The sequence below is a fragment of the Phaenicophaeus curvirostris genome, assembly GCF_032191515.1.
Source record: "Phaenicophaeus curvirostris isolate KB17595 chromosome Z unlocalized genomic scaffold, BPBGC_Pcur_1.0 scaffold_52, whole genome shotgun sequence".
Lineage (NCBI taxonomy): Eukaryota > Metazoa > Chordata > Aves > Cuculiformes > Cuculidae > Phaenicophaeus > Phaenicophaeus curvirostris.
In genome coordinates this window covers 1,150,489-1,164,721 of record NW_027206665.1, presented here as the reverse complement: position 1 = coordinate 1,164,721, position 14,233 = coordinate 1,150,489, and the positions used below count along the sequence as shown (strand labels likewise).

At 43.0% G+C, this 14,233-nt stretch overlaps 1 protein-coding gene across 2 annotated transcripts in view; it reads right to left on the bottom strand.

The window, feature by feature from the left end:
• LOC138733855 (follistatin-like) overlaps nucleotides 1-13,904 on the bottom strand; it is a 28,695-nt gene extending 14,791 nt beyond the window's left edge. The window contains exons 1-6 of one of the 2 annotated variants that reach the window (XM_069881357.1): nucleotides 13,809-13,904; nucleotides 11,892-12,083; nucleotides 11,258-11,476; nucleotides 10,677-10,901; nucleotides 9,469-9,699; nucleotides 8,702-8,780 (exon numbers count right to left, since the gene is read on the bottom strand). In XM_069881357.1, the coding sequence (XP_069737458.1) occupies nucleotides 8,702-8,780; nucleotides 9,469-9,699; nucleotides 10,677-10,901; nucleotides 11,258-11,476; nucleotides 11,892-12,083; nucleotides 13,809-13,890 (1,028 nt within the window). In that variant the 5' untranslated portion in view covers nucleotides 13,891-13,904. Of the gene's footprint in view, nucleotides 1-8,521; nucleotides 8,781-9,468; nucleotides 9,700-10,676; nucleotides 10,902-11,257; nucleotides 11,477-11,891; nucleotides 12,084-13,808 lie in introns of those variants that run through there. The other variant, XM_069881356.1, reaches the window with a different exon arrangement.
• Nucleotides 13,905-14,233: the final 329 nt, after the last annotated feature.

The window sequence follows — 14,233 nt, the reverse complement described above, 5'->3', positions numbered from 1 at the left end:
GGACAAGTCTGTCTAGAAAGCTACCCGGAGAAAGACCTGGGGGTGTTGGTTGACAGCCGACTGAATATGAGCCAGCAGTGTGCCCAGGTGGCCAAGAAGGCCAATGGCATCTTGGCTTGTATCAGAAACGGTGTGACCAGCAGGTCCAGGGAGGTTATTCTCCCTCTGTACTCGGCACTGGTGAGACCGCACCTCAAATACCGTGTTTAGTTCTGGGCCCCTCACCACAAGGAGGATGTTGAAGCTCTGGAGCGAGTCCAGAGAAGGGCAACTAAGATGGTGAGGGGCCTGGAGAACTGGTCTTACGAGGAGCGGCTGAGGGAACTGGGGTTGTTTAGCCTGGAGAAGAGGAGCCTGAGGGGACACCTCATTGCTGTCTACAACTACCAAGTGACAGGGGACAGGACAAGAGGGAATGGCCTCAAGCTCCGCCAGGGGAGATTCAGACTTGGCATCAGAAAAAAATTTTCACGGAAAGGGTCATTGGGCACTGGAACAGGCTGCCCAGGGAGGTGATTGAGTTACCCTCCCTGGAGGTGTTTAGAACACAGGTGGATGAGGTGCTCAGGGACATGGTTTAGTGATTGATGGGAATGGTTGAACTTGATGATCCAGTGGGTCCTTTCCAACCTAGTGATTCTATGATTCTATGATTCTATGATTCTATGATTCTATGATGCTAGGTTGTGGAAGCGCACAGTTTATGAAATCTTAATATCTTCATTTTGCAGCAGGGAGATTAGCACACTGTTCTGGCAAGGTCTGTTACTCACAGTCACCAAAATGTCAGTGGCAGTGAAAAAAATGAATCTCCAATTTCATGTATGCCATGGTGGACTCCAAACAACATGGTTAATTAGCACAAGATATACCAATAGCTGGTACTTCAGAGTTCATAGTATTGCTTATACATCTGAGACGCTGATAAAAACGGACTTCTTGTGTGTAGTTCTTCACGTATGACAGAATCACAGAATCGTTTAGGTTGGAAAAGACCCTTAAGATCATTGAGTCCAACCATAAACCTCACATTGCCAAGCCCACCACTAAATCATGTCCCTAAGCACCACATCTACACAGCTTTTAAATCCCTCCAGGGATAGGGACTCCACCACTGCCCTGTGCAGCCTCTGCCAGTGCTTGACAACCCTTTTAGGGAAGGAACTGTTTCTAATATCCAGTCTAATCCTCCCCTGGTGTAACCTGAGGCTCTTTCCTCTCGTCCTATTGCCTGTCACTTGGGAGAAGAGACCACCTCCCACCTTCCTACAACCTTTCCAGGAGCTGCAGGGAAGTATGAGATCTCCCCCCAGCCTCCTCTTCTCCAGGCTAAACAGCCCCGGTTCTTGTGTCTTGACCAATCTAGCTGTTACTTGTTATTGTCTCTTTGAGCATTTTTGTCAGTCCTAAAAAAAATTGAAAACTGAGAAATACAGTAGATTTAAACTACATTTTAACTACTTCACTCTCTGATCTTATTTACTTGTTTTCACTTAAAAACACTGACAGAAGCTTTTGTTCATTTCCTTGCATTTTCTCCACTATGCATTCTACTCTGCACAGAATGAATATTCTAGTGAATAGATACTGCATTCTTTGCACAGCAAAATGTTTCTCTAAAATCAATGGGAAAGTAGCATTTATGGGAAATTTTAGGATTACTTAAGGATTGTGTAAGGGAATGACATATTAGAGAAGGAACACTATATTCCTACTGAAAATTGCATCCAACAGCTGTGGTGATATGGTTGTTCCATGAATGTTTCTTCAGGGAATTGTTTCTTTTTAAATGGACATTCCTTTCTGATTTTGGAGTCTGTAAGACTTAAAAGTGGGTGGACATACCTCTTCATAGGATCATAAAATAATTCAGCTTGGAAGGGATGTCAGGAGATCATCTGCTGGATTGTCCTTGCAGGGAAAAGGCTTTCCTTATACCCAGCGTGAACTTGTAGGCAGGAGAGGGTTGCTCTGAGGTACCCCAAAGCCTTCCCTTCTCCAAGGCAGAAGTAACCCCATCCCTTGGGCTCACGTCACAGGGCAGGGGCTCTACCTCCTGAGCATCCTGATGGCCCTCCACTGTGCTCACTTATCATCACCTTGTCCAAGGACTTGCATAACTACCTATCTGATTTATCTACATATCTTGCCCTGAGACGTCTTTTAACAATGCTTTTCATTCAGAAATTAAATGGTAGCACATTTTAGTATCTTATAAGTGTTTCTAACAGCGGCCACCCACCAACATGATTCTTGTAGTTCCAGGTGCTTCTTGAAATACGAAGTGATTGAAACTTACAATGCAAGTACATAACACGAAGCTCAGCAGAAGATCAATAGGAACACTGTTATCTGAATAATAGCATTCCAAATTGCTAAGGAAACTCAGGAAAGATTTTAAAACTGTTCTTATGCAAAACTATATTTTTGCGCACAATCATGCTACCCAGAGTAATAATATTTTTTTTCAAATGTTGCCTTTGCTGTGAAACTCTAACATGCTATGAAAAATAGTTCCAACATTCATTTTTAAATATTTCAAAAATCTTTAAAATCAGGTGACGAAAATTTAGTTCTTGACTATGAATGAATTGGTTTAATTTTGGGGAGTTCTGAGTATCTGTAGACCTCACTGAAGCACTGGGAGGTTCAGATGCTATTACTGAGTTGCACTGGTGGGAATTCATGGGCCTTTACACACTCAAATCTACACTGGACCGCCTTGGTAAACTCATTATACTGTAACTGCATCTGGTAGGCCTGATTAGCTGTTATCAAAGTCCAAAGTTCCTTCCTTCACAGTTTTCTGACATATTAGTGCTCTTCATGACAAAACTGAACAAATCCATTTAAAGATTAAAGAGATAAAAAGAATGGAAAATAAACAAATTACAGGAAAATGAGCCATAGGTATGGTTTTAACTCCAAATCAGTCTCTGAGCTGAACATTATGGCTCTTACCTTGTTTTCATGTTGTATTTCTCCACTGTGTGATAATTTCATTTGCCACATTGTTTAGAAGTAATGAAGCCATGGTAATCCCAGGTGAATGTCAGAAAAATCCAGCCATGAAGGATGTGATAAATTTAACTTGTGGGTAGTATTTTTCATAACTACCTGCAAAATTCACACTGTCATAATGGGTCAGGCAGGTCTTGGAATTACAGAAATATCAAACAAAAAAATGTAATTGCCTTATCTTTAGGGAGTTATGAATTTAAAATCTGATACCTTGTGAACCCCTTGGTCTATGTACAAAGGTCATGCTTCACCAGAAAACATGTAATCCTAGTTCTTCAAAGGGATAAGATACAGATCTTTCTGTGCTGGTGATTCATTGTATAATAAAATGTCATTGCCTAGAGAACAGCACTGCATGCTGAAATTTAATTTCACCTGATTCCCATTTGGAGGAAAAGAAGGAAACATTTGTATGTCATAAAAAAAAAAAGAAATGGTAGCTGTTTGAAATTTGCTGAGAGGCTTGGAATGTAGTTTTAGTTGAGGTGTATTAGCAGGCAGAAAGAGGTAAAAGGTGCAAAAGGCATCCTTAAGTCTGTCATACGAACAGCTATCAAGAATGCATTTGAGTGTGATCAAAATTATATATACTCACTTGCATGTATTACACAGACAAATACATTTGGGAATCAGTTTTTTATTTCTTATAATTCAAATGCCTGAAGCTGTCTCTTGGAATTAAGCTGATTTTACTGAAGTGCCAGAATATGGGTTTCTGTTCTCAAGCATACACACTCCACTTTGTTACTGTGCCTGACTTTTAAGCGCCTGCATCTGTGAATAGAGTTCACAGGCCTAGGATTCAGTACCCAAGTGCATACCATGGTGAACTAGGAGTTTCAGAAATGTGATTTACAGCAAAGAGAATATGTATGCCAGAGAACACAAAACACTGAAGAGAAAGATATTTCTGAAAATTTATTTCTCTTCTGGTTTCAGGAGCTTGTGCAAGATGATTTCAGAGCTGGAAACCACCTTCTTGTACTTAGGCATCCAGAGGTTTCTGTTTCTTCATTTAAACGACATCCAGGATAGCCTTTGCATTAAAAGAGGAAGCAAAACAAAACAATGCACAAGAAAAAAAAAAAAAGACAGGAACCAGAAAAAAAACAGATGGAGGAGAAGGTCCTGGGGCTTTTTGTTGACAGCCAACTGAACATGAGCCAGCAGTGTGCCCAGGTGGCCAAGAAGGCCAAAGGTTCAGACTGGACATTAGGAAAAAAATTTTCACAGAAAGGGTCATCAGGCACTGGCAGAGGCTGCCCAGGGAGGTGGTTGAGTCACCATCCCTAGAGGTATTTAAAAGACGGGTAGATGAATCACAGAATCACAGAATAACCAGGTTGGAAGAGACCCACCGGATCACCGAGTCCAACCGTTCCTACCAAACACTAAACCATATCCCTCAGCACCTCATCCACCCGTGCCTTAAACACCTCCAGGGAAGGTGACTCAACCACCTCCCTGGGCAGCCTGTTCCAGTGCCCAATGACCCTCTCCGTAAAGAATTTTTTCCTAACGTCTAGCCTAAACCTCCCCTGTCGGAGCTTGAGGCCATTCCCTCTTGTCCTGTCCCCTGTCACTTGGGAGAAGAGGCCAGCACCCTCCTCTCTACAACGTCCTTTCAGGTAGTTGTAGAGAGCAATGAGGTCACCCCTCAGCCTCCTCTTCTCCAGGCTAAACAACCCCAGCTCTCTCAGCCGCTCCTCATAAGGCCTGTTCTCCAGCCCTTTCACCAGCTTTGTTGCTCTTCTCTGTACTCTCTCCAGAGCCTCAACATCCTTCTTGTGGTGAGGGGCCCAGAACTGAACACAGTATTCGAGGAGCGGTCTCACCAGTGCCGAGTACAGAGGGAGGATAACCTCCCTGGACCTGCTGGTCACGCCGTTTCTGATACAAGCCAAGATGCCATTGGCCTTCTTGGCCACCTGGGCACACTGCTGGCTCATATTCAGTCGGCTGTCAACCAACACCCCCAGGTCCCTCTCCTCCAGGCAGCTTTCTAGACAGACTTCTCCCAGTCTGTAGCACTGCATAGGGTTGTTGTGCCCCAAGTGCAGGACCCGGCATTTGGCCTTGTTAAACCTCATGCCATGAGGTACTTAAGGATATGGTTTAGTGGCAGATAGGTATGGTTGGACTCGATGATCTCAGAGGTCTTTTCCAACCTGGTGATTCTATGATTCTATGAGGGAACGAGGTTCACATTTCCACTTCCCAGGAAGTTCCCCATGTGCAAGCCTAGAATAGAGGGAAGTAAAAATTAAAGCCTCTTCTGTTCTACTTATTATTCAGTATAGAAAGACATGATATTTGTAATCTTGATTTAAACAGGGGTTAAATATGATTTCATAGCTTAAGAATGGAGGCACTTACCTACTAGGGGAAGGAGAAGGGGAGGCAACCTGGATTCTAGCCTCTGCTTCAAGCACTATTTATGTATGTTACTCAATTACAAATACAAAATATGTAGGCAGTCCCTGGGGAAAAAACCCAGGACTTCCTCTTCAAGAGAAGTACCCATTAAGGTTGCAAATTATCTTTTCTCAATAAATCTTGCTTCCTCTCCAGTACAGAAGTATGGCTTCAGCAGGCATGACAGACAGTTCTCCAGTCTGAGCTTTACCTTGAGCTGGTGGTGGATGCACTCTTGGGAGATATGGGAATGATCTTTTCAAGAAGAGACTAGCAGTCAACCTGCATCTCCCCCTTCATGAACAAGTGCCTTACCTACAAGTATGATGTTATGTAAAATGTTGGCAGTCGTGCTGCCACAACCTCTAGACATGTTTCTGTGAGAAAAATCTCTGGGACTGTTGTTCTTCATGCCAAAGCTGGTGTGTGTTAGGCATGCTCAGAAGATGCCTACTTCATGAAGTCTCTCAGGAGAGGCCGCATCTGCAGGTGCAAGGTAGGTTTCAAGATTTTCAGTGGTATAGAAATAGCAGTAGTGATGGGAAATGCGGTAGCACAACTTTTAGATAATTTTATCAGCAAAAACAGTGTGGATCTTTGTGACTGTTTTGCATAAGTGTACATGTGGAAATATAGCTTCCTAGCATTTTTGCTCCTTTTTTGGATTTGGCTGTCAGTAACTTTCTCAAAGTTATTTTGTGAACCAGCATAAAATTAGAACCCAGAAATCCTGCTCTGCTGCAATCTCTCTGCAAGGCATGTTAATATATTTACAATTAAAACCAGTCTTTTAATGCCATCATTTTGTTAGAAATTAAATAGCTGGCACCTATCTGAATTTGAGAAGAATCACCTTTGATACTCTCCACATCTATTAAACATTTTGTCTCTATGTCATTGTCATGTGTTTATTAGTTCCTCAAGAGATTTTTCCAGTAGGTTCTTTTTCCATCTCTGTTTTTTCAGCCCCCATCCTCTCTTATTCTGGGTTCTGCTCCCCTCAGGAGACTAAAATCCTGCTTCCTTTGCTCCTTTCACCATGTACATGCTTCCAAAGAGACTACTTGTCCAACCAAAGCAACAGGAGGATGAAGGGCAGTATTTTTTTTTAATTATTATTTTGAATACAATATTGTAAATGCACACCTGTAGTTTTTATGTATTCATAGATGAATAAATTGTTTGCTTTGGATAATGCTAAACAATACATAACAAATGAGCTTGCTCTATAGTAGGAACAGCCTTTAAACATGATTTGTATTCAAACAAAATGGACAAATCGACTCCTGCTCTCAAATCTCAGTTCAGCAAGGTATTTAAACAGGTGCTCAAGTGCAATTTTAAGTTTTATGCAGTATGATAGAGAAATTTTGATAAGTGGGGCCTTATTTGGGAGAACAGCACAACTCATGTAGCACTTTGGAATTGCTGAATTAATCATTTTGGGGGCAATGATGATGTATTGTTTGATGGTTTGGGGTTTATTTTGGGGCTTTTGGGGGTCTTTTTTGCCAACTGTTACACATCATACATTTAGGCAACTAAGTCATATTTTGCTTTTTCTCTTGGTCATCTAAAACAGTGATACAACTTCAATCCCAGTAACATGGATCTGAAGCTTAGCAAAAATTCAAATGCATGTTCAAAACCCCCTAGAACTATGAAAATTAAGTGTGTCCAAGAAATGACAGACTTGTTATTTAGATTATAGAGAGGGAAACAAAAATGCCAAATCTCTTCTCCTCCATCAGTGACTTGGATTTAAAATTAATATATACCAATGAATTGGAGACACTGCTCCTGTCTGAAAAAAAGGTTTCTTAAATCAATGTCAGCTGAAAGCTTTGGCCTTAACCAGTGTGTTTTAGTGCTGCATCACACACAAACCTCCTTTCCCCTAATCATGGGTATGTCTTCTCTATGCCAGAGGGCCAGAACGCTTTAGAATCAAAAACTGAGTACTGGCTCTAGGGAAAATCCCATTTTTTATTGTTTTCACTCATCATTTACTTCCAAATACACATTATAACTTTTATATACATTTCACATTTACATTGTAGAAAAGTACAAAATACATATTTAAATGAATTTATATTTAACTCACCCTGTTTGAAAATATAAAATTGGGAAATAAACTTTGGGAAGCACTGATGTTGTGCTACTATGTGGATGGTGAGTTCAATCAGTATGGAAAGGGGCTCCAGGAAAGCTGGGGAGGAGCTCTTGATCAGGGAGTGCATGCATGAGATGAGGAGAACCATTTTCAGTGGCAAGAGGGGAGATTGAGATGAGATCTTAGGGAGAAATGTTTTCCTGTGAGGGTGGGGAGGTCCTGGCCCAGGTTGCCCAGAGCAGTGGTGGCTGCCCCATCCCTGGAGGTGTTCAAGGCCAGGTTGGATGGGGCTTTGAGCAACCTGATCCAGTGGGAGGTGTCCCTGCCCATGGCAGGGGGTTGGAACTGGATGGGTTTTAATGTCACTTCCAACCCAAACCATTCTATATTTTAGGAGGGTGATCTTACAACCAGGGCATCATCATGGGATGTAGCCAAGTTTATGGGGTTTGCCCAACTCTTCAGTGTTACTGGGGGAGGTGGAGGTTGCCCCATATCACCTGGGCTTTAAGGTCCCTTCCAACTCAAACCATTTTATGATATATGCTCAGCACACTGAGATCACTTCAGTACATAATATGATCAGAAGTAGAGAAAAGTGAAGCAGAACAAGTTTCCTTTTAAATATCAACTATACTGCCAGGGTGCAGTGAGGTAAGTCAGTTACAACACCTTTTGGTCAGTCAAAATTCCTTGTAAACAAAACCCTAGGATCTTTTATGTACAGAAATGGCAAGCAGAAAAAAAACAATAAATAAATGTAACAGAAACTGACATGCAAGTGTGTTAAAGTGGAAAAGAATTAACATAAGTGAAACAAAGAGATGAGATCATATGGGTAAGCTGTAAGGAATGGACTTTTATAGTTTACATAAAAAAAAAAAAAGAAAAGCTTAGCTTTACAAGCAAGAGACCTCAAAATAAATAACACCACTCTTTCCCAACTAATACATTTCTTCAAAAAACAAGATGTATAGTCAACCAGTCATTTTATGTGTAACTTCTAAAACATGACAGTATAAATAAATGTCTACCAGACTCAACTACATGTATATTTTTTTCTCTCCCCCAAATAAATAAGCATACACTTATTTACAGTATGGACATTGATTTTGTGCCCAATGGCTGTTCCAATAGTGATGGAGGTCTTACCACTCTAGAATGGAAGATATAGGAAAGCTGTAGTCCTGGTCTTCATCTTCCTCTTCTTCCTCTGGGTCTTCATTAATGGCTAGATGGGAGAATACAGGGGAGCTGTTGTTTAAATAAGGACAACAACAGCACAGAAGCAGCTCAGTGCATGTTTTCAAAGCCCTCTGAACAGCCATAATACGGTGCTGCGACTTGTAGTGAGATGCTCTTTGGCATCTGCTGTTATGCAATAAGGGTTTTTTATACATAATCTATGAAGTCATAACTGCAGAAAGTTCTGAAGAATCAATGGCTCAGGTTTTATTTTTGGCAGATTCCTGAAATCAAATAAAAAGTGCTTGTGTTCTAGGTTTAACTGCTTTGTGTCCTTCATTCAGAGTTAGTAGAGGCAACTGTGCTAAACCAGGTGCCCATATGCTACCATTAAGCTTGTTCTTTTGGACAGAGTTTATCCAGGTGTTAATAAAGCAATCAGTGAAGCACATGAGAGCAGATAAATTAGGAAAAGAACGCTAGAATTATGATCCTAGGGCAACCCTTTTCTGACAAAATAACTCGTCCTCAGAATAGCCCCAAAACCCCAACTTGAAAGCAAACTGGTTGTTAATCTATAGCGTTTTATCAGTAACCGAAGTGTGTATATGATAGATGCATGTTTATATGGCACCAGTACTATACCTCAAATCTCTAAATCAAGCTTTCTTATGTTTAAAGGTGTAAGTCTTCAGTACCTAGAGGTTGTTTTCAGAGTTAAAAATCTCACTTACAGTTACAAGATCCAGAGTGCTTTACTTCTAGAAGCACACCCATGGAGCAGGCTGCCTTTTTCATGGCACACTTGCTTGGGTAAGTTGTGTTATCGCTGGCGCAGACTGCCTCATCTGACTTGCTTTCAGGGCATGGCTCATTGCAGAGGGCACACTGACCTCTGCCAACCTTAAAATCCCACAGGCATTTCTTCCCAGCACTGCACTGAATGTCTTCACAGGATTTGGCTTCTAAAAATGTATACAGGATACTAAAAGTAAGTGAAAAGACAGAGGAAAAAGAAAAGCAACAAAACTCCAAACTCCCTTTCCCCCATGAACTGTGAATAGACAAAGCTCAGATACAGTAGACATGATGATACTTCCTGATTTTACTAAAGCAAGTAGTCCCTTGGACACCATTGCCCATCTATATGTGGGAAAGACAGCTTTGCCAGCAGAGTTTGGCCCTGGGAATACAGAATTACCATTTGCCAGTTGTACATGACGTTCTTGCTCCATTTGATGTCAGTGGAAATTCAGCTCCCCAAATTAGCAGTAAGTGCACAATTTGCCAACACATTCAGCATTTCCAAATCATTTATTTTTAAACTAATCCACACAGACTAGTTGTCTGCAAGACTGGAAAGGGAATTCACCTCAGCCTATTCCAACTAAAAGCAGCCTAGGACTCCTCCCAAATCCCCCCAGCAGTTTTGGGGAGCAGAGACTTCCCCGAAGATGCTTCCTTGTAACATGCTTCATTATCACTCATTTCTGGAAATCTTAATACAAAACGTCAAGATGCATAAAGATTATTTTCCTATCTTCACCCACCAACTGACTCCAAATTCTGCAATATTTTTAAAGAGGAAAAAGTGATCAGATGTTTCCAATTAAGTTAATGCAAGCTTTGCCAAGACCACTTGAAGACAATTGTTTCCAGGATTCCAGATCCACTGAATATTGAGACCCTGTTACACTCTAACAAAGCCATTATCTATTAAATGGCAGGTACTTCCCCATGGATACTATTGTCAGCACCCACAGGGATAGCAAGAGAAGCAGGATCAGGCCCTCTACTTCCTCACCCCTTTTGCAATCTTTTCTGGGGCCAAGCTCACTCTGGCTCTCCTTTTCCTCGAGGGGAGCACAAACCCAGGCTGCTGGAAGCCTCTCCTCCTCACCAATGCTCAATACATCTATTCAGTTCCATATATGATACCTACTGATGCATTTTCCTTCGTAGGCTAATCCAATGGATCTGCCCAGTAGGCAGGTTGCTTTCCTCAGGTGGCAGGCACTGGCATAAGTTATACTGTCATTCCCGCAGAGATACTGTTCAGAGGAGGTAGGCTCTGGGCAAATTCGATTACATGTCACACAGTAGGCATTATTAGTTTGATCAACCACACATGTGGAGCTGCCTGGGCATAAAACATCCCTACAGGTCTCTGAAATAAAGATGGAAACACTGATTAATAGGAGATCCCAGAGCCCCAGCAAGGAGCGAATAGTGACACAATGAAGCAAATGACCAGATAAAAGCCTTCAGCAGCTCTCCTCATGGTGGCTGGAGAAAACCTTCCCATCTGAGGGTAGCTGGTGGGATACAAGTGCTGCTAGACTGTGGGGAACTCTCAATCCAGCTATGTCCTTGTTTGTTGAGCGTGGTTTAGTTGCTGTCTCCCAGCACTTGGAACATCATTCTGGTTCCTGTGGGGACATATGTCCAAAAACTCCTCCTCCCTACACTCAGACATGCACCCTTTGGCATTTGAAGGAGATTGGATTAGAATTGCAAACCTACTTTTGCATTTGCCCTGATATTGGACTTCAAGTTCAGGCTGTTCTTTACATCTGGCTTTGAGAAGGGTGCACTCGTTCCTGTAGGTTTTCCCATCTAAGCCACACACGGGGCCCTTCCAAGTGATATTAGAGCAATCCGGAGCACAAACACACCGAGGTTTGTTCTTCTCGTTCATTTTACATTTCTTCCCGGGTCCACAGTCCACATTCTCGCATGTTTCTGATGGAAGGAAAGAGGCACCACTTTAGTACTGAGCGTGCAGAACAGACCTGGTGTCAAAACCACTTAAAAGAAAAAAAAAAAAAAACAACAAAACACAACAAAATACCAAACCGTGACTCCTGGGCATAGGGAGAAAATACCATCCCCCCACCAAGAAACACCACTCGAAGGAAATTCTCTCAACCGGTGAGGGCAGGGGGAGAGGAGGCCAGTCCCCTCCTCCCCGCAACGTGCACGGCGGCCGAGAAGAAACAAGAGTCCTCTTCCGGGGCTGGTACGAGACGCGTCTCAAACCCCCACCGAGGAAGGAAGCCGGAGGACCGCGCTACGCCCCCTCCAGCTCCTTCCCCGCTCCTCTTTCCCCAGCCCAGTCCCTGCCTGAACCGCTCCTTAGCAAGAAATACCCCCTTACCTTTGCACGGGATGCAGTTTGGGGCTCCCCCATTAAAAATCATCCACTTAAAAAGCGTGTTGTCGTTGACATTCTCTTCTGTCCACGAAGCTGTCAGGCGGCCGGACTTGCAGCACTCCTCCTTGCTGAGGTCGGTTTTGTAGAGGATCTGGCAGCGGCCGTTCCGCGCCTGCCTGAGCCAGCAGTTCCCAGCTGCGAGGGAGGAGGAGGAGGGGCCACGGGGAAGACACCCAGACAGATCAGTGGCAGCTACCAGTGACCCAGGCAAAACACGTGCGCCTTGCAATGACTTTTACTAGACTGCTTGTTTTTATTTGTCCCATTTCATAACCCACAGCTACTCTGACCCATTTGGGAGCTCAGTTTAAAAAAGAAGAAAACAACAAACCACCCCCCACCCCCCCCCAAAAAAAACAAACCGAAAAAAAACCCATTAAGAAAGAAAAGACCCGATCAAAATAGGACGAGGCAGTTTTCGGAAGTATTTATTCCATATGTAGAACAGAAGCAGCACTGTCGGCACGTGAAAGGGGCTTGAAAAGGATGTGCATTTAAAAGGGAATAAAAAGAAAATAGCGCTTGCAAATTCCTCCCTCCTTACCGTGGCTACACAGCAGTATTGTTTTAGTGCCGCAGAGTTTCAGTCCCAGCCCATTTTGCAATCTGCACGAATTGGGAACATTTACTGTTAGCGAAGTTTTTTGAAACCTCCATATTTTTCTTCGCTAAAATAAGCTAGCAGAGCTCAAAAAAAAAAAAAATTAATACAAGGGCACACAAAAGAAGGTCCCTGCAGAGTTTTAAGAATTGATCAAACGGGAAAAGTTATAGGTGCCGTCTCTCCTGCATTTCAGAGGAAAGTACTGTCCTTAACCGGATAGGGTGGGGCTGTTTGGGGGTTTTTTTGCCCCTCCCCCCCCTTTTTTTAACTAGTATCCCTGTTATTTGTGGAGTCAAGCCAAGAACATTAGTCCAAGCTAAACCCCCTCTTTTTAGCTGGAGAGTTTTGGTTGGGACGAGTCTCTTGTGAATAACCAATGTGATTTCTCCAGCAACTCAATACCAATTGATTCTGGTGCTGATCCAGCTAGGGCTCGATCCTGCCTCCTTATTCCGATGGGAATGTACGGCAGAGAGGGGTCAAGATCGGCCAGGCGAGATGTCGCTGGGTGCGGGGGAAGAACCCCCCCCAACCCCCACTAAAAACCACTGAACAAACAACGACCTTAAAAAGAAAAAAAGTTTTGCATCTTACAGTTGTTTACATTAGCTTAATTTATGCTGGGGGGGGGAGACCGGACGACATCCAGGTTGTGGTTGGAACACGTTCAAGATAAGGGGAAAAAGCCCTCAAGCTAGAAATCAATATTCTCTTGTGTCGAAAGAGGGCTCTTAAGAGTTTTCAGTATCAGGTTCGAGTTTGGGGTTTTTTTTCGCATGAAAAGAAAAAAACCCCAACCTTATTTAAGCATACTCTTCAGTGCAGGAGACTTTGCAACACGGTAATATTTATGCCCCCCCCCCCAAAAAATAAGGGAGAGGGGAGGAAATCCCAGGCAGGCAGCAACATAAAATTCTTAGCTAAATTACCAACAAACTTTGAGCACTCGTTCGGGAGCCGAGACTGGAAAAGTTCCCTCACGATGCTGTTGTTCATTCATGCCGCATAATAACAATAAACACCAAGAAACATCCTATCTGTCCTCTGTGCCTATACAGAGCAGCGCGAAGATCCTATCAAAAAGGAACCTAAGTGACACCTCCGTATAAAGCAATCCCATGCCCACAGTTAACTTCTATCCTGTTGGATCTTGAAGAGAGGTGTTTAACACTGCAGCAAACTAAACTGTAATCAAAAGACAGAAAACGATAGTAATAATAACGAAATATACCTGCGAATAAACAATCTGGTCTTACCTTGCATGGTGTGATCTTCCATGAAGTGACACAGAAACATCAGGAGTAAGACCATGCCCGGGTGGCTTCTCCGATTTAACATCCTTAGTATAGCAGGGAGTGAGAGAGACAGAAAACAGCGTGAGGGGGAGTAAGGACAGGGAGCGAGCACTAGCCAGCCTGCTTATGATCGCTCTATTGAATGAACGTCAGGCTCTGAGTATAGTCTCTCTTTAAATCTATACGAGGGTCCTAGCTGTCTACGGTGGGCAGTCTCTGTGTGTCTGTCTGTTTGTCTGTCTGCTCGGGGGTGGGGAGATTAAAAAAGTTCAGTGCGAATCAGGTGATGTTTTCCACCTTCTGGAAACCCTCTCTAATTACCTGCTTTGGGTGCACGCGCACACAGGCGCACACCCGCGCAGCCCCACGCCAGCCCTGCGCGGCGG